Source organism: Alexandromys fortis, unplaced genomic scaffold (assembly GCF_014885135.2).
Source record: "Alexandromys fortis isolate MF-2015 unplaced genomic scaffold, M_Fortis_MF-2015_v1.1 scaffold_502, whole genome shotgun sequence".
Taxonomy (NCBI): Eukaryota; Metazoa; Chordata; class Mammalia; order Rodentia; family Cricetidae; genus Alexandromys; species Alexandromys fortis.
In genome coordinates this window covers 36,712-59,628 of record NW_026068389.1, presented here as the reverse complement: position 1 = coordinate 59,628, position 22,917 = coordinate 36,712, and the positions used below count along the sequence as shown (strand labels likewise).

Genomic DNA, 22,917 nt, shown 5'->3' with positions numbered 1-22,917 from the left:
GTTTCCCAGATGCCAGCTAATGCATCAGGGGTAGATTCTGGTCCCACTACCATGGATCCCTCAAACAGGCCAAGATACACATCTGTTGCCCACATGCAGAGGGTCTAGTTTAGTCCCATTCAGTATTTCCAACTTTTGGTCTAGTGTCCATGAATTCCCATGAGCTTAGATCAGCTCTCTCCATGAATGTTCCCATCATGATCTTAATACCCCTACTTGTTTATATAATCATTTCTCCTCTTTGACCGAACTTCTAGAGTTCTGTCTGGTGCTTGGCTGTGGATCTATGCACTTGCTTTTTTCAGTTACTGGATGAAGGGTGTTTGATGACAGTTAGGGTAGTCACCAATCTGAATGCAAGGTAAGGCCAATTCAGGCACCCTCTCCACCATTGTTAAGATTCTTAGCAGGGGTCATACTTTTTTTTTTTTTTTGCTGAAATTTCTCCATAAACTCACGATTAGTCCCTCTTTGAAGATATCTCTTTCATTGCTCTCCCACTCCGTTCCTCCCTCAACTTAAACATCCTGTTCCATCATGTTCTCATCCCTCTTTCTCTTCTCACTACCATGCCCATGATCAGTTTACCCAGGAGATCTCATTTAATTCCTCTTCCAAGGGCAATTTATTCAACACTCTTTAGATCCTCCTGTTACTCAAGTTTTCTGGATCAGTGGATTGTAGTCTGGTTGTCCATTGCTTTACATTTCATATCCATTTTGCCATTATTCCTACATTTTGTCAGCTGTAAGCTGATTACTTCACATCTATCCTGGGAACTCAGGTGGGTCCCCCTTAATAAGGTGCTACAAGATTTGATAATTTTTCTTCCTGATTTTGGTCTAGCTTTGATGTGATCAATTCTTATCATGCTCAGATTCATTCTTTGTGAACTAGGAATGGTTATTCTGTGTTATTGCATGTTGGAAACAGTAGTCTCACTTAAGTATAGAGTGCATTCAGATAAAAAGTAGTTGTCACTGTGTAAAAGTTGAATAAATGTGGGTTAGAAGATATGGCAACCATAGCCAGATATTTTCAAATACATGTTTCCCCAGTTGATAGACACTTTTAGGAACGAGTAGTGTTGTGACATTTTTTAATGGGTGTGCTCAGGTGAGTGGATTTTAAGACTTCAAAAGCCTAGAATTATGCACAGTTACTCCTTATGTCCTTCTTGAGCTTCCACATGTGGGCTCTCGGCTTTTTTCCTTTGTTTTCTAGGCCATCATTGCTCTAGCAGTCTAGAACTGTAAACTAATTTAATGCTTTATTTTATACATTGTCTTGGACATGGTGTATTTTATACACAAGTGTTCTGTGGAAGATTATACAGAAAATCTCCCATTCTAGCTATAGAAACCAGAGAGGAGCTTTTTTGTAAATTTAGTTTTAGAGCAAATCTCAGGCTTTTGAAGTTAGAAATGATCCCAAGAATTAAAGACTTCTATGAAGAAACAATACTGTTGTAAACATTATAATTTATCTTTATTCAACCAACATGAAATTGTTTGGAAAATCTCTCTTTTTCAGCAGAGTGTCATGCTAAGAATGATAGTCCAAAGGCTCAGGAATAAATGTGTATAAATACCTATTAAAAACTCAATATGTGCAGTACTATTCTCAGTGTATCAACATCAACTGGGGCATCAAATGAGTCCCTGTTTTAATCAAAGAAAATAACTCACAATTATTTACATATTTACAAATAGTCTTAGGTTTTTCAGTGATGAACCATACTTTGGAAGGAAATATATAAAATGACCATTGACTCAGACTTACAGATGCCAGGTTGAATTTGTCAACAAAAGCCTGAGATTTATAGTCTGTGTGACCATGTTTGCAGTTTTTAGCTTTGAAAATTTTTCTGTGAGGCCAGGGCCAGACACTTGTAATGATTTTAAAAGGTATTGTATTGCTCCAATTTTCTAAATCTCCTTTTCTGGATGTTATTCTGTTTTATTCTCTCTCTCTCTCTCTCTCTCTCTCTCTCTCTCTCTCTCTCTCTCTCTCTCTGTTGATATCAACTATGTAGCACATGATTTGAAACTCACCGGGCTCTTCCTGTCACTGTCTGAAGTGCTGGTACTAAAAGGGTGCAGTACTATGCAAAGCTGGAGAAATAATTTTTATGGTGCAATAATTTCTTCCTATGATTTTGCTTTGGTTGTTTTTAAAAATCTAGTTCATTCATAATTTCATTTGTATGGGTGTTTTTCCCGTATGCACATCTTTGTGTCCCCTCATGCCTGGTGTCTACGGAGGCCAGTAGATGGTGCCAGAACACCTGGTACTAGAGATACAGACAGCACTGAGCTTCTGTATGTATTGGGAATGGAACCTGTGTACTCTGGAAGAATCTTCAGTCCTCTTAACTTCTTAGATATTTCCCTACCAAAGTTTTCTGTTCTTCATCATTTTCTGTCCAATGCAGCCTAATCATGGTCAGAGGCCTGAAGCTTATTTAAAAGACTTGAATTCTCCTCCAGGTGAGAGAATTACCCCAGCTATGGGTGAAGTTCCAAATTATTCATCCCATACAGTATTGTCAGCCCCTAAATCATGAAATACAACTAAAAAAACAAACTCATTAGATTGTATTCAGATATTTCAGTGGACTTGTTCACACATACTCAAGTAAAACATTGGAAGGAAAATATATGAGAAGGGATTGAGGGAAGACAAAATAGAGGAAAGTGATGTAATGTCTCTGTACATTTTAATTAAATTTTAAAACAAACTATAAACAAAAGAAGTGTGGCTAGAGAGATGGCTCAGCAATTGAGAGCACTGTGTGTTGTTACAGAAGCCTCGGGTTCAGTTTCCAGAACCCACATGATAGCTAACCATTTGCTATAACTCTAGTTTCCGGCATCTTATATCTTCTGACCTCTGAAAGCACTGTGCACTTACACATGCAGAAAAGGCACACACATAACTAAAATTTGAAGCAATGGTTAGCAACGGGAAAGCATGGAATTCTTTACAGGGAGGTCACAGCCCTGAGACAAGAAGCTGCCAGAGTTAGTTAAAAGAACTCCTTCTGGTCTAGAGTGGAAGCAGTTGTGGCCTTTTCTGAGCCAACATGTTCTGAGACTAAATCTGCCTTGTTCTCAGGTTAAAATTGATCACTAGAGACATCCATCTAATAACTGATTACTGATTGGTGACTCTTCCTTGATGCTCTCTGTGTTTGTGTTCTCTGTAATTTACACTTGTGGAATTGTGACATTGGCACACTTTCTTGTTAGAGCTAACATCCTGATTAACAAGAGGATATGTTCCAAAGCATTCGGCTTTTACGGTGACTTTTATTTGATTTTCAACTAAGAACTTTTAGTACAAGATAAACTTGCCAGAGGCATTTCTTTCCATTATTTTTAATTTACATATTTCTGCATGACTTTGAGATAAGGATGTCCCGAAATGTCCCTGCTATTACATAGTCATCATGTTTGTCATGGATTTGTTGAGGTGGATTTGTTGGCAGACTATGTTTAGGAGGTAGGGAGAACTCCACAGGAACATGCCCACACTCCCTAAGTAAAATCCCCATGCATTCCTTTTTTAGGAAAAGCATTGCTTTGGAAATAATACACATAGTCTACTTGTCAGTTGAAGTGAGAAATTTTATTCATTTCTTTTGTCTTGGCTGCTGTGTTGGATATTCTGTCTAGTCAAGCTGACTACCTCTGGAAGTAAAACTGAACAACAGGGTACACCAATAAGGGGTTTCTTTTATTGAAGGTTTTGAAATGGGAAGGCCCATCTTTAGTCATTATCTATTGATGTGATAAGAACCACCTTTCGCAGCTTGATGGTAATGTGCAGTTTAATCCAAGAATTCTGGAAGTAGAAGCACTTGGATTTTCAGGGTTTGTGACCAGCCTGGTCTAGAGAATGTGATACAGGCCAACACAGATAAACAATGTCTCGAGAAAACAAAAATCAAGAAAATAATCAATCAAAAAAATTCCACCTATAATCTGGATCACACCTTTTGGTGGCAGTCTATTTATATAGGGATATTAAAGAAGAAAGCATTCTCTCTATTTACCTGCTTGACATAACTCTGGCTACCAAGTTCATTCCTTTCATAGCAGTAAAGCCTACTTCTTCAAAAATCCTCCTGGATACTGAAAACCTGCTGACACTCCTGATTCATGGACCAAAAAAAAAAAAAAAAAACCTGAATTCTTCAGCTTTCCTTTGGTAGGGAGCCATTGTTAGAATAACTGGACCACAGCCTCTGAGAACTTCTAATAAATATACTTTCTACATACACGGAAAGTTCTGTCTACCAGTCCTGTTCAGGTAGAGAACCTGGAATAATGCAAGTAATTTTTCACTTGCCCCCTGAGGAAAATGTCCTGGCTCACCATAGTGCCCATGAAATCATTCTTCCTAGCCCCATATTCTTTAAGTATTCAACTTACCATATAGACTACACTTTTTATTATTAATGTTTAGTAAAGAGTTTGACCAGAAATTCAGAACTAATACAGCAATGCAGTGGAGCTTTTACCCACTTTTCTGGCAGGAGAAAAATATATCATCTTGGATGGAATTTGGTGCTTGGGTTGCTCTCATGGCTGTCAGAAGTGCCTGTGACTCTTGATGTCAGCGTGAAGTCACAGAACAAAATCATCTTTGGTTTCCTAAAATCTGTACTTATTAGCATTCTGTGCACCGTTCATTTTTTGAACAGGAAAATCAGTCTACTCCACATTGTGTCATGAATGGGCTGTGCTAGCTAGTCACATCATGTCCAGGAGGAAGAAGGCAATTTGATTGTGGATTGCAGGAAGATAGCTGTGTCATGTACTTGAGAAAGGCATAAGTGATATTGAAATTCACATGTCTGCAGATCTGTAAAAGTCTGGGTCTGGGGTGTAAAACACAGCCAAATAACCCTGCGCTGTTTCTTTAAATATACTGTAAGTCTCAGGGAGTTGCTCCTGTCACTCAAGCCTCACTAGCCAATCAGGGACTCCAGGCAGACCTGTCAGTCAGAAGTCTTGCGGGTCACTTCCTGGCGCCATGTTGCCGGCTTGATTTTACAGCAGAGCAGGCGTCAGGGGATTGCTTTCTGTGCTGTGAGCGCTACTGCAGGGTGCTGTGAGGAGAACATGGGTGAGCCAGGAAGCCACAGCATGGTGAGTAAGGGGTTGCTCTTCCCAGATGGGGGAAGAGAGATCCGTGAGCCATGGGAGACAGTGTGGCAGGCCCTCGCCGTGCCAGGGTAGGAATCTGCTGCTACGATCAGTGTTCTCTGAGGTCCCATGTGGTCCTTGCAACTCCCAGGAAACAATTCTTTCCTATAAATAACTTCCCTCTGTGGGCTGCAACTGTGTGTTAGAAACATCTCTGTGGTCCACATTTTGATAAGTATGGAAGGCAAGGTCCCAAATGTGGAGATTCCTAGTTTTTCTAATATTTTTCAGAAGCTTTGCCCTTTGCATTTAACATTGAGGAGTAAGATGCGTTTGGAGTTAATTTTGTGGCGTTTGTAAATGGCATCCTTGCATTCGTTCCCACTCCACCACTAACCTGTGGTGCCGAAGAGTAAGAATTGTTGATATAAGGGCGTTACCAATTCTTTTTTTTTTTTTTTTTTTTTTTTTTTTTTTTGGTTTTTCGAGACAGGGTTTCTCTGTGGTTTTGGAGGCTGTCCTGGAACTAGCTCTTGTAGACCAGGCTGGTCTCGAACTCACAGAGATCCGCCTGCCTCTGCCTCCCGAGTGCTGGGATTAAAGGCGTGCGCCACCACCGCCCGGCCAAACCAATTCTTATGAGATATTTTCCTGAGGTAGAATTGCCTCTAAATTATCCAAGTTAAGTAGTATGCTAACTAGGCCTGTTAGAGATTCGAATGCTAGAATACAAAGTTGTTTACAAGGATTGTTCAAACATTTGACCTCTAAATGATGACAAAGACACCAATGATTTATAAACAGCCACCACACCCATCACTATATCAATCACAAACCTTTAACCTGCTACTTAAGGGGAGCATTATAGGATCATAATGAACATTAGGACATGCTGTGACTTAAAGTTCCCGTTTCTTTTTTTTTTTTTTTTTGAGATAATTATAATTCTACGCAATGCACATGATGAGACAAGGTGACAAGTATTTGAAAAGAAAAACACTATTGTGTTGAGTGCTGGCTTGATCACTGATGTCTTTCCATTTAGGGTCCGACTCGTGGAGAAGGAACATAGCTCCTTCTCAAGCCCAGGGACACTCCTAGCAGAGCTAGAAACAGCCTAGTGTTATTAAGGATTATATTCCTGTTTTTTTCCAAGTGCTATTGATTTACTGATTTCTCTTTATACCAGTGAGTTTTCTAGCTCAGGCTTGCCCCCACATTCTGTACCTGAGAATTGCTTTGAACACAGCTAATTCTGCCTCTGCTGCCCTCTGCTGGGAAAACACTCTTGCAGCTCCTTCCAGGCTGGGCTTTGACTGGTCATTGAGAAGGAAAAAGAGACCACCAGTTAATGAGAGTCCTCTAATCCATTTGACTTTTCCTGTGGACTCACTATTGAAGAGAGACATGTGAAATAATTGAGTCCATTTACCTACTCTGTAGCTGTTGAAGGCAGAGTGCAGAAAGGGGAGGGAAGGAAGCATCATGAGAGACGTACTGCTTTCATAGCTGTTAAAATTTATTGGAGCCCACAAGAGTATACAGTCATTGCACAGACCAATAAGCAGATCCATGGGAACTGTATATGTACTCATCCACATGGAACAACCTATTTTGCAGAGCTGTGGGAACACTTGTCTTTTGTAAAAGTCACCATCATATCTGTAAAATACTTGTTAAGCCAAGATTCTTTCCTTTGAAATGGGCCTCATTCCCAGAACACCACAGCAGAGCAACCTCTGCTTGATCAGTGGACTGTCCTTGCTCAGTTTCCCCACACAATGAGGCCTTGGAGCAATGGCTTCACTCTTTGTTCAAATAGTCAAATTTACATAGAGTCAGTCCCACAAAATTACCTGCTAAGCAGACCACATAGAAATTTCTATAGAAGACAGACACTGAGCAGGAAGGCAGCATGCCCCACCTTTGCTAACAAACAAATCTGGGTGTCCCAGAGGTGTGTATCATAGCAGAGATTAGATGAGGACTATGGGTGAATCAAGGATTCAGGGATGTTTAATAACTTTATCTTAGGGATTGGAATGTCAGAATCTTCCCTTTGGATGCTGGCTTTTTCCTAGGTCAGGTCACCTATTCTGGAGTACTGCTTTGTCAGGTTCTACCTGCCACTTTTTGTGATCTTGATATGCATATTATTATTGTCCTTGCCTATGGATTTTTTTAACCACGTCTGTTAAAACTAGAATTCCCATGGAGATCTGCCCTTACTCTTCTTCTTCTTCTCCTCCCCTACTTATACTACTTCCCCTTACTCTCCTTCTTTCTTATCCTTATTCTCCCTCTCCTCCATGCCCCCTTCTCTTCATTTTTCCTCTAGCATAAAAAATAAAGAAGATGCCGAGGTAATGTACTTGAGTGAATATTTTACCCTGAGATCCATGCTTGCCGTAGGTATGCAGTTCTGAACCCTGAGGGGTTATTCGGGCTGGTACTCAAGTCCATTAGCAATATGGAGTTTTGTAATCAGTTTTAGATGATTGATAAATGGCATGAGTGGCCATTTTTGGGAGTCCACAGACAAAAGCAATGAAAAATCTGGATAAAGAACTGACTTTATCAAGAAGCCCAATTGTTGTAGTTTTACTACTTGAACCAAAATACAAGATCTCTGTAAACTGTTATGACCTTGCCTAACAGGACTGTTGTCCCTATTTACTCAGGAGATCTTGTCTATTTCCCCTTTCCAGGTGGATCCACATATGTTTCTGTTAGGTTCTCCTTATTACCTAACTTCTCTGTGGTTGTGAACTATAGACTGGTTTTCCTTTGCTTTATATGTAGTATCTACTTTGAATTGAGTAATACTGTTTTCTTGATTTTGAGTCTGGGTTACCTCAAACAGGATGGCATTTTCTAGTTCCATCCATTTCCATTGCAAGATGTCATTGTTTATTTTACCATTGAGTCTTACTCCATTGTATAAATGTGCCACATTTTCTTTTATCCATTCTTTGGTTGAGGGGCATCAAGGTTGTTTCCAGATTCTGGCTATTACAAATAATCCCGGTATGAACATAGTTGAGCAAATGCCCTTGTGGTATCATTGACATCCTTTGGTATATGGCAAAGTGTGGTATTGCTGGTTCTTGAGGTAGGATGATTAACAATTTTCTGACAAACTGAAATACTGTGGAGAGACAGTTTTTTTTTCTTGAATTTAGAGTCTTGCCTTTCACTATTTCTATGGATATCTGTGTTTTCCAGTTGTTGCTATCTTGATGATGTTTTTCTGCTCCTTAAGTGATTGATGTGGTTAACACACTGGTTTTGATTTTTAAAACTTTCTAATATATTATGGTCTCTTTGAAGTGGATTCACCTGTCAGCATATGTAGCCTAGAGTCTTCTGAGGAAACATCAGTTGAGGGCATGAACACTCAAAATCACTAGTTACCAAGTCTTTGAGAAATTGGGTTGATTGATTACTGATGTAGGAAGGCTCTTCCACTGAGTATGGCAACACTCATACAGAAGTGGGGCTGAACTGGGTAAGAGAACTAGCTGAGCATGAGACAGTGACTAAGTGAGAAAAAGCTAATAAAAACAATTTACCATGTGTTTTTTTTTTGTTGTTGTTGTTTTTTACTTCGGTTGCTAACTTGAGTTTCTATCCTAAGTTTCCACAATGATGGGTTGTGGTGACAGTATCAGTCCAATAAACCCTGAGATGCTTTTGGTTAGAATTTAATCCAGTAAGTAAAAAGCAAGTTATAACAAGATGTGGTACATCAGAGTGATTTTTTTGTTGCTGTAAAGTTCCTGGGATTAGGGACTTTTGGAGGATTGTTGAAGATATTATGACTTTACTTGGCATAAACTCTAAAATTTGTATAAAGAGCTACACTAGTTATTATTATGGGACTATGAAGGTGGGAATCTTGAGAGTAATTCAGACAGTGAAGATTGAGCTTATAGCATTTCTCCAGTGGGAAATAGACTCTATGAAAATTAAGCTAGAGGTCATTTGTATTATATATTTGCCCCAAATAATTCTTCTTTCTCTATTACCTGAGTAATGTGTAAGAGTAAATTAAAACATATTAAAGTGCTGATTTCTTAGGTAAAGTGTTGATGGCAGTGGGATGGTTATTATTGATGACTCATTCAGGTCTACAGTGAATATTGAAACAGGATGTATAGAAAGAAATGAAAAGGGCTGGAGAGATGGCTCAGTGGTTAAGAGCACTGCCTGCTCTTCCAAAGGTCCTGAGTTCAATTCCTAGCAACCACATGGTGGCTCACAACCATCTGTAATGAGGTCTGGTGCCGTCTTCTGGCCTACAGGCATACACGTAGAAAGAATATTGTATACACAATAAATAAATATTTTTTAAAAAAAGAAAGAAATGAAAAGTCTGTTTGATAGAGGAAAAAAGCATTGGGGAGTTTCAAATGGGAGTTTTGTTGAGAAACAGATAAAAATTTTCAAGTCGATTGTCACCATTAAAGAAAAGCCCATTGCTCTAGAGTGGAAGCCAAGCAAGGTGCTCTAAGGGTATAAGATTCCATCTAGCTTGACCTTCAGTTAACGGAAGGAGTAAACAATGTGATTCCAAGTTCCAGGAATCAACTTTCTACAAAACCTGCTGCAACTCTGGTCCAAGCAACTCTGGATGGGTCCATTACAACTTAGTAGCCAAACTTGCCTTAATCACCCATGTTGTTCTGGTTCTGGGAACAATAAAGATGCCAAATGTAAAGGTTATGGATTTTTCCTCTGTGGTTTTAGTTCAGCACCGGTAAACCCGTCTATGTTTGGCAGGGTCAGTATCCAAGTCAGGAGCCTTTGATAGTTTTTTGCATGAAGCTGTGACGATGAATCTTGTGTTCTTTTGAGAAAATCAGATACTCACATACTAAACTATGAAGCATTTGCCTTGGATAGATGCATACAGAGAGTGTAAATAACAAATGAGAGACATGAAGGAAAAGTTACAGGGATAAAACTATTTAAGTTCTTTGAGGTTGAAGCTCCTTGTCTCTGAGAAAGAAATACAGAATTTTGACCTGTTGGTTTATAATCTTGCTTTGGCCAATCCTCCCCACTGTCTCTGCATTCCTCTTTCTTTTCTTTTCTTTTTAAAATTCTTCTCTCACAGAATTCATCTCAACTACAGTCACCCTATTCACTCCTCTCAGTTCCCTTCCTTGCTCAATTTTTCTCCAGATCCCCTTCTCCATTTCCCTTCTTTAAAGAGATCTCGAGATCCAGGGATACCAACCAAACATGGCATATCAAGTTATAATAAGACTAGACATAAACCCTCATATAAAGGCCTGAAGAGGTAACCCAATAGGAGGAATAGAGTCCCAAGACCAAGTAAAAGAGTCAGAGACATCTCTTACACGGTGTTACTGATGCTATGGCTATGTTAGAATATTGACGGCTTGTTGTAGTAAGATAGTTGGGTTCTGATGAAGACGGATTGCCCTGGCTGTTGTTTGCTTCTTAAGCTGCCCTCTATGTAGCTGGGTTTGTGATGATTATGAATCTACATTTATATTTCTCATTTTGTCTCTTTTGAATTGATGTTTATTTTTTGGTTTCTATTTGCTCTTTGTTCTTCTGGTCTCTGTAGCCTGTGGTTCAACAGAGGTTCCCCACGATCATGTTTGCAGCTGGAAATCTGGTGACAGGTGTGGTCTGGGTTCTGTCAGGCTTTCAGGGAGTCTTTGCGCAAATTGGGGGCTGGGGAAATATGAAGGAGGGATGGGGGACAGTGTGGTGTGGGGAACTTTGAGAGTGGGGATGTCTGTGGCCTACATGGACCTCTCACAGCTCATGTTTCTTTTTTACAAACAGTATCTCCACCCATGTTGGGAGCTAGGACACAGTGACAAGAAGGCAGGTGGGAGTAGGGATAATGTTTGGGGAGCTATTCAAAGAGTGGAGGAGATCCATGGGTGGGCAGTCTGCCTGGATTTCTAATGTCTGGTGTGGACTCTGTTTCAACAGGGAGTCTTTGTCTGAGTTCAAGTACCTTTCCTTCTGGCTAGCATAGCCTGCTCTTGAGCAAAGGATTCACACCCAGTTGGGGGTGGTGGCTGGACTTTTGTTAGGGGATTATGTCTCTGGAAACTAAAGAAATGGAGAAATTTCATGGACTGGTAGCCTAAGTGTTCTTCTGGCTGCTGTAATCTGTATGTGAGTAGGAATGCCTGCCCAAGTTGGGGGCTGGAACACAGCAAGTCACATTCCTCACTTTTTAAATGGGGGAAAAATCCAGTGTCCTTGTATGTTTGAAAAAGTTACTTTGTTTTTTTTTTAAATTTTACAAGATGTCACAAGACAATATTCTGTCTTAAGGATCAGAGGGGACTTTGGATATTTTAATGGCGTTGGAGCTGTTTAAGATTGTGGGGATGGGGCTGGAGAGATGGCTCAGTGGTTAAGAGCATTGCCTGCTCTTCCAAAGGTCCTGAGTTCAATTCCCGGCAACCACATGGTGACTTACAACCATCTGTAATGAGATCTGGTGCCCTCTTCTGGCCTGCAGACATACAGACAGACAGAATATTGTATGCATAATAAATAAATAAAATATTAAAAAAAAGAAAACTGCAAAAAAAAAAGATTGTGGGGATCATGAAGTTAGACTTTTCATTTCTTTTTATTTATTCTCTTTTTTTATTCTTCTCTCCTATAGTACACATTGACCACATCGACAACTATGTCTATTCTTTCTAGTCCCCAACTTTCCCACTGTCCCAGATCCACTGTTCATTTCTTCCTCTTCAGAGAGGGCCTGCCTCCCAGGGATGTCAACTGAACATCATGACAAAATACAATAAGACTAGGCACAATCCTTCATATCCATGGAGGATTAAGCAACCTAGTATGAGGAAAATAGTCCCAAGAGAAAGCAAAAGAGTCAGAAACAATCACACTCTTACTGTTAAGAGTCCCACAAAATCACCAAGAAAAGGGAAGGATAGGACTCAGACCCTGTAAGATCCATAATTGCTCTGTCAGACTCTTTGAGCCCTTATGATCCCTTCTTAGTTGCTTCTGTGGGCTGTGTTTTTCTGGCATCCTTAACACCTCTGACTTCTATGAAACCCCCATCCAAATTTCTCCATCCTTTTAAGTGCTTCAGCTAGTGTGTGGGTGAAGTTCTCTGTTTTTGCCACCATTATTTATCAGAGGAAACCCCTCTGATGACAATTAGACCAGGAAGCAAGCAATCTTTGATTATATCAGAGTACAGCTAGGAATCATTATATTGGCCATTGTTTTTTTTTTTTTGCTACTTCTATTTTGTTCTGCTCTAAATCCCTGAGGCATCAAACTTCTTATTCATTCATTCATTCATTGCCATCCAGGTAATGTTGGTCATGGGTTACCTCTTTTGGCTTGGGCCTCAATTTGCTCCAGTCATTGGTTTGCTACAAGATTAATTTAAGTCACCAATTCTCTGGTATATCTTTCAGACAACACAAGTGTGTGTCAAATATTTTATGGTTGGCTTTCTTTTCCAATCCCACCACTGGGAGCTATATGTCATTACAGAAGATGGCTGCTTCAGGCTCCATATTATTAGTTACTGGGAGTACTCATTAGGGTCACTGTCATATTTTGCAGAAGTTTTCCACTGAACTATGTTTCTATGTCAACCCTAAAAGCTTTCCTTTTCCAGTCATCTCTCCCTGTATTCTTTCCCACTTTCCTTCCATTACTCCTAAGATCCTCCCCATTGGTGCTCCCAGTCCACCCATAAAACCTAGTCTGTTTCTTCTTCTCATGGGAAATCAGTGCATCGCCTGCTACAGCCATCCTTATTACTTATCCTCTGTGGGTCTGTGAATTGTACTGTGATGATTCCTTATTGAATAGCTAATATGCACTTACATGTGAGTATACATCATGTTTGTCTGTGTGGTTCCAGATTTACTTGCTCAGAATAAAAAAACGACCTCATGAAAGTAGATATCAACAACATAAATGATCAAAAAAAAGTGTGGTAAAGATTAAAGCAGTGAATTCTAAATAGCTGGATTTAAACTAGCTTAAAAACACTTAAGTAAATTTTCAACACCCTTAGCCATCAAGGGAATGCAAATCAAAACTACCTTAAGAATTCATCTTATACCTGTCAGAATGGCTAAGACCAATAACACAAGTGACATCTCATACTGGCAAGAATGTGGAATAAAGGGGACACTTCCACATTGCTGCTGGGATTGCAAACCTGTAAAGCCATTTTGGAAATCAATATGGCAGTTCTTTAGATCATTGGGAATCTATCTACCTCAAGACTCAGCTATACCACTGTGGTAGTTTGAATGGAGTTGGCCCCCATAATTAAAGAGGGAGTGGAAGTAGTGGGAGGTGTGGCCGTTTTGGTGTGGGCATAGACTAGTCAGAGGAAGTATGTCAGATGACTTCGTGTTGCCACTGAGCCAAGATGGAGGTACTACAGGCTCCAGTGTCATACCTGGCTCTCCGCATGTATGCTCTCAGCCATGATGATAATTGACTCAACTTCTGATATTGTAAGTGAGCCACCTCAATGAAATGTTTTCATTATAAGAGTTTGAATGATCAGTGTGATCCTTCATGGAAATAAAAACCTAACTAAAACAGAAATTGGTCCCAGGGACTGGGGTATTGCTGTACTAGGCCTGACCATACTTTTGCTTGAAATAATATGAACTTTGGGACTTTGGATTAGGAAAAGTTTTAAATGCATTAAAGACAGCATAATTGACTATACTAAGAGGAGCATGGGAGAGAGTGACCTTGATAATAATATGAAATATTGGGAGCCAGCTCAAGAAATTTGAGAGTAGGGTTTTAGTATGTTGCCTAGAAATTATCCTTGTGATATTTTGGTGATGGAAGTGGCTGCAATTTGCCTCCATCCAAAGAACCTACCTGAGGCTAAAGTAAAATGGTTTTGATTATTCCATTGGCAGAAGAATTCTCAAAATAGACTAGGATAGACTGTCATGTGGATATAGTTGGTAACTCTACTGAAGATATATAATGAAAGGAGCAGCAGAAAAAGAAAATTTGCTTGAGGAAAAAGGGGCCCCAAAAAGTAGAATTGCAGCTAAATTCGTTGTTCAAGGACATAAACAGATTAAGAAATGGAATAAAGGGAGTGTTGGCACTTGCCTTCAATCCTAGCCTTTGGAGAGAGTGACTTATCTCTGCAAATTCAAGGTCAACCTGGTCTAAGGAGCAATTTTCAGGACAGCCAAGCTTAGGCAGTAAAAGAAAGAAAGCTGGTGAAATATAATTAAACAAGGGGCCAAGTTCCAGCCCCAGTGAGCAGCAGAACCTGACAGCTTTGGTCACGTGCTTCTGGCTTAAGTCTTAATGATAGGATAAAGACATTTAGATCCTCTGGTTCTGGTTGGCTGGGTCTTAAGTATCAGCTGTGATGAGCAAGTTATCAGATGAATTTAAGCAAAATTCTACTTTGCTGGGTACATGATTCTGGTTGGCTGGAGTTAAGAGACTAACTTCGCTGATGTGAAATGTCTGGGAAGTGTTTCCTAAGAGTACAGAGAAGCTGTCTTCCAAAGGTAGCCAAGGTTGTACCTCATGCTGGTAGATGGACTTGGTAATATGTCCATATGGTAGTACTGGTTTTGAAGGTATGGATGAATGTGAGGCATGGCACTTTGGGATGGCAAGAAAGTCCATTGGAGAAGGTGCAGTCTTACTGGCACTTGAAGGCCCAGGACTGTAAAGGACATGCCAAAAAGTTGAGACGTGACACCCTGAAGAGATCCTATGAGAGACTACTGGTGAAAATGCAGCCCAGTTGCAACAGAAGACCCCAGTGTTTTGTAGAAGCCAGCACTGTTATGTGATGAGCAAGAACAGCAGTGTCAGTGGAATTGAGTCATCCAGAGTCTATAAGACCAGCTGTATATACTACAGAGGACAGAGTCAGTGTATTAACAAGACCTGTGGAGGAGCCTGGGAGATCATAAGTGAATCTTAGATATTGGAAGGATGGAATTTTTTAATTATGCAAGATGCCAGGTTCATAGGATATCTGATGAGGAGAGCTGCTAATGGGGAGTGAAACCAGCCAACGAATAAGATGTGTGTTGGACTCAACAAAGCTGAACAAAATTGGAGAGTGGGAGAGCTGTTGGACATAGAGTTAGTTATCATTATATTGACTTTTTTTTTTCTTTTTTGTTACTTGTATTTGGTTTTACTTTAGTACTCTGAGCCATCCATTTTCTGATTCCTGCCCTGTAGGCTTTCATCCTGGCAACCTTGGGCCTCAATTTAGGCCAGTCATTGGTTTGACACTATACCAAACTTGAGCCACCATTTTCCTGGTATATCTTACAGACATAACAAGTTTGTGTCAAATATTTTATGGTTTTCTCGTCCAACCAGTGTGGACCGTATGTGATTACAAAAGATGACTAGTTCAGGCTCCATATCTGAGTTACTGGGAGTCTTCACTAGAATCACCTTTTAGCTTGTAGAAAGTTGCTACTGCACTGTTTCCACACCACCCCTGATACTTTCTTTTCTTGTTCCAAGTTCAACCACAAAATCTAGTCTAGTTCCTCTTTGCAGGAGGCCTCTATGCACCCTCTACTACAGCCATCCTTGTTACTTATTCTCTCTGGGTTTGTTGATTGTACTGTGATTATTCTTTATTCAACAGCTAATATCAATTTACATTGGGTATATATCATGTTAGTTAATGTGATTAACATTTACTTGCTCAGAAGGAAAAAAAACTCAAGATGCTACACATCAACAAATAAATTAATCAAATAAAAATGCAGTTTGGAATTAAACAAAGAATTCTCAATATATTGAATCTAAACTGGCTTAAAGACACTTAAGTAAATTTTCAACATCCTTAGCCATCAAGGGAATGTAAAGCAAAACTACCTTAAAAATTCATCTTATACCTGTCAGAATGGCTAAGACCAATAACACAAGTGGCATCTCATGCTGGCAAGAATGTGGAATAAAGGGAACACTCCCCCATTGCTGCTGGGATTGCAAACCTGTATAGCCATTATGGAAATCAATGTGGCAGTTCTTCAGATAATTGGGAATCTATCTATCTCAAAATTCAGCTACATCTCTGTGGTGGTTTGAATGTAGTTGGCCTCCATAATCTCCTACGGAGTGGCAGTAGTAGGAGGTGTGGGTTTTTTGGTCTGGGTATGGCCAAGTCAATTCATTATCATAAATGTTATAAAAGACTTCACATTTAAACATTTCAGGGACTGTTGCAGCCTATGACAATCATTGAAGTTAGACTAAATACTTTTACATCATGAGGTGACTATGGCCATTTAGAGATCTGGGTCAGAATGTAGTTGATTGAAGGAAAAGCTCCAAGATATAATGAGGTATTTGAACACTTGTCTTTCCTTGGTGCCCTTTTTTGTTGTATTTGTGGAACCTTTACTAGGAGAAGGCTTTTTAATGAAATTCCACATTGGGGATTGGATTTACATGTTTATAGCTTCAACTCATATCTGGTTGTTTGTGTCCTGCTGCCATGACTTCACCACTATTATAGATGGTGTCACTAAATGACAAAACACACAGTTGAAGCAATTGCTATTCAGTGTTAATCATTTTTGCTGCTCTGATTTTTATTTTAAATTTTTATTTTTAGTTTTGTTTCTGAAAGACAATGTTTTTGTTTGTAACTCTGGCTGTCCTGAAAGTATCTCCTTAGACTATCATGACATCCACTGAGAGATATATCCCTCTGCACAGAGAAATTAATAGTGGAGAACATGCTTTGTTTTATGTTTTTTATTGACTGATGTGTTTGGAATGTAGATTTTTGTAAATTCCAATCATTTGCTGCTGTGCTGAAAATCCCTATGTCTTAATTTTGAACTGTGGTGGAGGGTATCCTTCTCTTTTCCAGGATAACAGTATCCATGACATTAATACCTGTGTCTTCTGAACCAATGGATTGGAGATGTGTGACATTCTACCTGTTTTTTTTTTTTTAATTCTATTGAATGAGAATGCGTTTATTTTGATACACATGGGTATGTACCAAATGTATGCCTATTCCTCATAGTGGTCAGAAGAGGCCTCAGAACACACAAAGCTAAAGTAATGGATAGTTATAAACCCTAAGTACTTGCAATTGAGCACACTTCTCCGCAAGACCAGCAAGACCACTTAAGTGCTGAGCCAATTTTACTTCCCTATCATATTTATGATCAGTATTTACAGTGCTTATGTTTTCTTTGGTCCATTTCTAACTGTTCAACATTTACTCCTTTTTAGTAAGGTTTTATTATGCTACAATGTAACTGGGCCATGGCAGGTTCTGGATGATGAATGCAGGACTACATGAATGCAAAACATTTTGTAGGAACTTCAGTAAAAACCTCTGATTTCTTTTTACATTTTGTTGTTTAAATGATTTTTGGTGAGAAGACAGGGTTTTATTAATGTGTAACTCTGGCTTACCTGTAATAGGTTTTGACTGGCATCCAACCCAACTTAATTTAATTCATCTGCTTTTACATTGAGTGCTGGTATTAAGATATGAGCCAATATACCCAAGTTTCCCATCTCTTTTCTAGTTAATAATCATCCACACTATTTTTCTGATGTGTTCTCAGTAGTGTTGATCTGCTTGCTTGTCTCTGTCTGTATGTCTGTTCATTGCCATTTCTTTCTCACGGCTGTATCCTATGTAATGGGCCAAGGAATGGCACATATATGCCTCCTCTTCAGCTCATTTCTAGAGTGAGTGGTGATTACATTATTTCATGAAAGAACTGTAGGAAGCATAAGAATTATGTGAATATATTACAGTAAAAGAAGTATTCATTTACAATGTCAGGTTCACACTTTGTTTTACTATTGTTTGGATTATTCTAGAATGCAGTGACCTATGATGATGTGCACATTGACTTCACTCGGGATGAGTGGGCCTTGCTCAATCCTTCTCAGAAGAGTCTCTATAAAGATGTGATGCTGGAGACATACAGGAACCTCACAGCCATAGGTAAGACTGTGAACTTTCCTTCACATTTTAATGTAAAGGGACAACTGTGCCTTAGTTATTGATTCTCTTGCATAGTTTTGTTTAAGAAAGAATAAGAATGAGCTGAATAAATACTGCATTGTTCATTTATGATAGTACATTTTGCACAATTTCCAATAATATATCATCCATTTTCTGGTACTATGTTTTAGGCTATAGTTGGGAAGATCATAATTTCAAAGAACATTGTCAAAGTGCTAGAAGACATGGAAGGTAATTTTTATGTAAATTTTGATACAAATTTCCCTTGAAAAAAAATTAATGTGTCCTGGCAGATTTAAAGCAAGACAACAGTAATAAATAAGAACAGCTTGAAATGTATTGATCATTATCAATTTCTCACAGTCATATGCCTCCATATCGGGTAGCTGTTTGGTGTTTTCAAGGCATTCCTCTCAAAAAAAAGAAGATAAGGAAACAATGTTTTACTGATACCACCAATTGAATCATAGCCCCATGAGAACTATTCCATAGAAATGCCAATTCATATAGTTTATGCAACTCCAGTACTGCACAAGGCATACACATTGAATAGATGATAAGTATATGTCCAAATCTGTATGAGAAATAAAGTCTGTAGTAAAGCTAGAGTTACTCATATACCTGTGGCTTTGCTAACCTTATTGAAATGGTTAGTTTATGAAAGTCAAAAAGGCTTCTGTGGAGAAACCTAAATCCCTACTCCACATGTTTGTGAGGGACAAAATCTCAAATTGTGTGAATTCAATGGAAAAAATCATTTATTTGTTCTTCCTTTCATAAGAATATCATATGTCACTCTGAACACAAGCAAGTGAGCATGTGAATATGTGAAGAATGACTGGAACTCTCTCAGAATAATGAGAAAATATGAAAGAAATTTAGTATTTCAACCTTGGGTAGACATGTTGAATGTGATACAAGGTTATATTTAATTAGTTTTCCAACTTAATTGGAAAGACATCAGCAAACTCTCACTGAAGAAAAGCCCTATGAGTGTTGGACTGTGTACTTATTTTGTTTATCCTAGTTCTCTTTCTTATGCAGTATCTATTAAACTATAAGAAAATCTTAGAATGAAATAAGTTTGGTAAAGCTTATTTAAAACTGAGTAGTTCTAGTTTTTTCAAATACATAAAAAGTCTCATATAAAATTAATTCATACAGATAAGATTCACTAGAGTAATGCATGTGATAAATTTTTTATATGTTCCAGTTATCTTTGCAGGTATGAAAGAAGCCATACCGGAGAGAAACCCTCTGAATATACACAATGTGTTAAATCCTTTGCATGTTACAGTTTTCTTCACAGGCATGAAAAAATTCATTCTTCAGAGAACCCATATGATTGTATTCAACATGATGAAGCCTTGGCATGTCGCAGTTGTCCTCAAATATTTAAAAGAACACATGCTGGAGAGAAACACTATGAGTGTAATCAATGCAGTAAAGTTCTTGCCAGTCATGGTCAGCTTCAAAAACATAAAAAACCACATTCTGGGAAGAAACCCTACACATGCAATCAATGTGATAAAGCCTTGTCACAGAACTATACTCTCCAACTACACCAAAGAACATATACTGGAGAAAAACCTTATCAGTGTAATCAATGTAGTAAAGCATTTGCAAGTCATGACCTGCTTCCCAGACATGAAAGAACACATAGTGGAGAGAAGCCCTTTGAATGTAATCAATGTGATAAAGCTTTTTCACGGCGCTCTGGACTCCAAAGACATGAAAGAATACATACTGGAGAGAAACCCTATGAATGTACTGAATGTGGTAAAGTCTTTGCATATAATCATCATCTTCAAGTACATAAAAGAACACATACTGGAGAGAAGCCCTTTGAATGTAATCAATGTGATAAAGCCTTTTCACAGAACAGTGCTCTCCGCATACATCAAAGAACACATACTGGAGAGAAACCTTATCAATGTAATCAATGTGATAAAGCTTTTTCACAACTTAGTAGTCTCAAAACACACAAAAGAACACATACTAGAGAGAAACCGTATGAATGTAATGAATGTGATAAAGCCTTTTCACAGGTTAGTAGTCTCAAAAAACACAAAATAACACATACTAGAGAGAAACCATATGAATGTGATGAATGTGATAAAGCCTTTTCACAACTTAGTAATCTCAAAGCACATAAAAAAACACATACTTTACATGAAACCTATGAATGAAATCAATGTTGTAAAGACTTTTCACAACTTAGTAGTCACCAAAATCATTAAAGAACACATACTGAAGTGAATTCTTATGAATGTAGTCAATATGATAAAGCTTTTGCATGTGATGGCCAGCTTCACAGAGAAAAAAAACACATACAAAAGAGAAGCCCTTTGAATGTAAGCAATGTGGTAAAGATTTTTCACAGAGCTCTCAACTTTAAATACAGAAAGAAAAAAAAAAACCCTAGGAATGTCATCAATGTGAAAAAGCCTTTTAATATGTTAGTAGTCTCCAACGTCACAAAAGAATACATACTGGAGGGGCTGGAGAGATGGATCAGAGGTTAAGAGCATTGCCCGCTCTTCCAAAGGTCCTGAGTTCAATTCCCAGCAACCACATGGTGGCTCACAGACATCTGTAATGGGGTCGGGTCTGGTGCCCTCTTCTGGCCTGCGGGCATACACACAGACAGAATATTGTATACATAATAAATAAATAAATAGAATACATACTGGAGAGAAAGCTTATGACTGTAATCAATGTAAAGTCTTTACATCCACCAAGGAACACATGTTGAATATAAACCCTACAAATTTAGCTAATGTGGTAAAGCATTTATATGTGTCATTAGGCTTTGAAATCTTGAGAAAAAAAAAGCTGCAGTGAAACTCTTTTTTTTTTTTGAGACAAAGTTTTTCCATAGTATTACAGTCTATTTTTGTACTCACCCATAGAAGAGGCTCACCTTGCACTCAGAGATTTGTCTGTCTCTGCCTCTCTAGTGCTAGATTAGAGGGGTGTGCCACCACTGTCTGACCAGAGGAACTCTTTAAGTATAATGAGTGTGGTAAAGTTTCCCTCTTCTTGGTAGGCTTTATACAAGAGTAAAACTTTTAGTAAATAATAGGTCTTTTAAAGCCTTTGCATATCACAGTACTCTTTGAGGACTTGAGAAGATTCATATTGAAGGGAATGTGACTATACATGATTGGTAATATTTTCAGGCAGCATACATTTATGTAAATAAAATTGTAAAGAAAAACATCTTCAAGTGTCAGCCATCTGTTGAGTTTTCTACTTTGTTTGTACCAGTAAAATTATATGGATAGTTGTTCTGTGAATTCATTGATTTCACACTTCTTCAATTACATAAATGCACTTATCCAAATGTAAAATTTTTTAGATGTGTATGAGGGCCTCTTATGTGTCTGTGATAAAGCATAATGTCTAAGTCAATTTTTTAATTTAGAGTTTAATTTGACTTTGGGTTCCAGAGGTTTACAGGATCACCATGAAAATGTCATGAAAAAAAAAAGAAAATGTCATGAAAACATGTTCAGAACTCACATCCTCTTTCTGTAGCAGGAACCAGGGGTAGGAACTTGAAATGATGTGTGGATGTACACCCTTAGCCACAACCCCCATGGCATATTTCTTCCAGGGGTACTGTGTTTCCTAAATCTTCCCAAATGATGCCAACAATTTAGAAAGATTAATTTCTCTAACTTCAAGTCTACATGCTTGCCTTTTCTTACACGAACCCATTCTTGTTGAAGAAAAACTCTGTAAGTAAACCTTTAAATGCCTTAGCATGTGGGTTACAGGGATGAATGCCTATTAGAGAAACATTCATGACTGAAAATTGCAGTCTGTTTTTGGTATATTTGATAATAATTTTATTTAATTTTAATTGTGTGATGTCCTTGTGTTTGCGTGGTATATGAATGTTCATGCTTCTTCCCAAGAAGGTTAAACCCTTGTGTATTCCTGAAGTAAGAAGTACAGGAAGTTCTCAAAAACCTGATAAATAAACTGAATATAACTGCTTTTTCATGTTTCTAGGCCTGTAAATATTTTTGAAACTTTTTAATCATCTTGATATCAGTGAAGAACTCATACAAAAGACAAACCTTCCTCATGTAAATTATTTGTTATAGACTTTAGATATCACAGTTGGCATAGTCTCAAGAAATTTTTGTCTCATGTGTTTTTCATAATTATTTACTATCATCATTCAAGACTAATGATAGAGATGACCGCATTATGTTTTCTAATTTGCAATGTCGGAGATAGATATTAAAGTGTTCTATAGGTTTAGCGAATCCATTAAGTGAAGGTTATTTTGTGGTCTTTGTATTCCTGCTGTGGCTGGTTTTACTGAGAGATAGGTAATTTTCTGCTGAAATATATAGAATGAGATGCCCATCATCTAAGTGTTACATTGTTCACTAAATATCAGGCAGTGTTTGATCATGCTTTTCAAGGGTGTCTGTGAAAGGGGAGGTAATTGTTTTTCTTTGTTTTGTTTTCCATATCTTTACAAATTTCCTTGAAATGTTATCCAGGCTAGCTTATATGTCAATAATTAGTTATGGATACATTTGACCTCACAATTCTCATGTGTCAGTGTCTTGAGTGTAAGTTCATGGTTAGATGATGTACCCCAACATTTGCTCTTTTGTCAACATTTAACAAAGTTAATGTTAAAATGCTTAATAGAGAATATAAAAAAAAACATTAAAAACCTCATGTGAAGAAAAGAAACAACCTTTTCTTCAAACTGGT

The 22,917-nt window shown here is 38.3% G+C and overlaps 1 protein-coding gene across 2 annotated transcripts; it reads left to right on the top strand.

Annotated features, from left to right (window-relative positions):
• The first annotated feature begins 5,037 nt into the window (after positions 1 to 5,037).
• On the top strand, positions 5,038 to 22,692 carry LOC126495547 (zinc finger protein 431-like). 2 transcript variants are annotated; one of them, XM_050133140.1, is made up of 4 exons: positions 5,038 to 5,156; positions 18,027 to 18,153; positions 18,345 to 18,405; positions 19,472 to 22,692. In XM_050133140.1, exons 1-4 carry the CDS (start codon positions 5,130 to 5,132, stop codon positions 20,361 to 20,363), a joined length of 1,107 nt encoding a protein of 368 aa, XP_049989097.1. In that variant the 5' UTR covers positions 5,038 to 5,129; the 3' UTR covers positions 20,364 to 22,692. The 2 variants fall into 2 exon arrangements, with proteins under 2 accessions (XP_049989097.1, XP_049989096.1); XM_050133139.1 differs by having other exon boundaries at positions 19,388 to 22,692.
• The last annotated feature ends 225 nt before the right edge of the window (positions 22,693 to 22,917 follow it).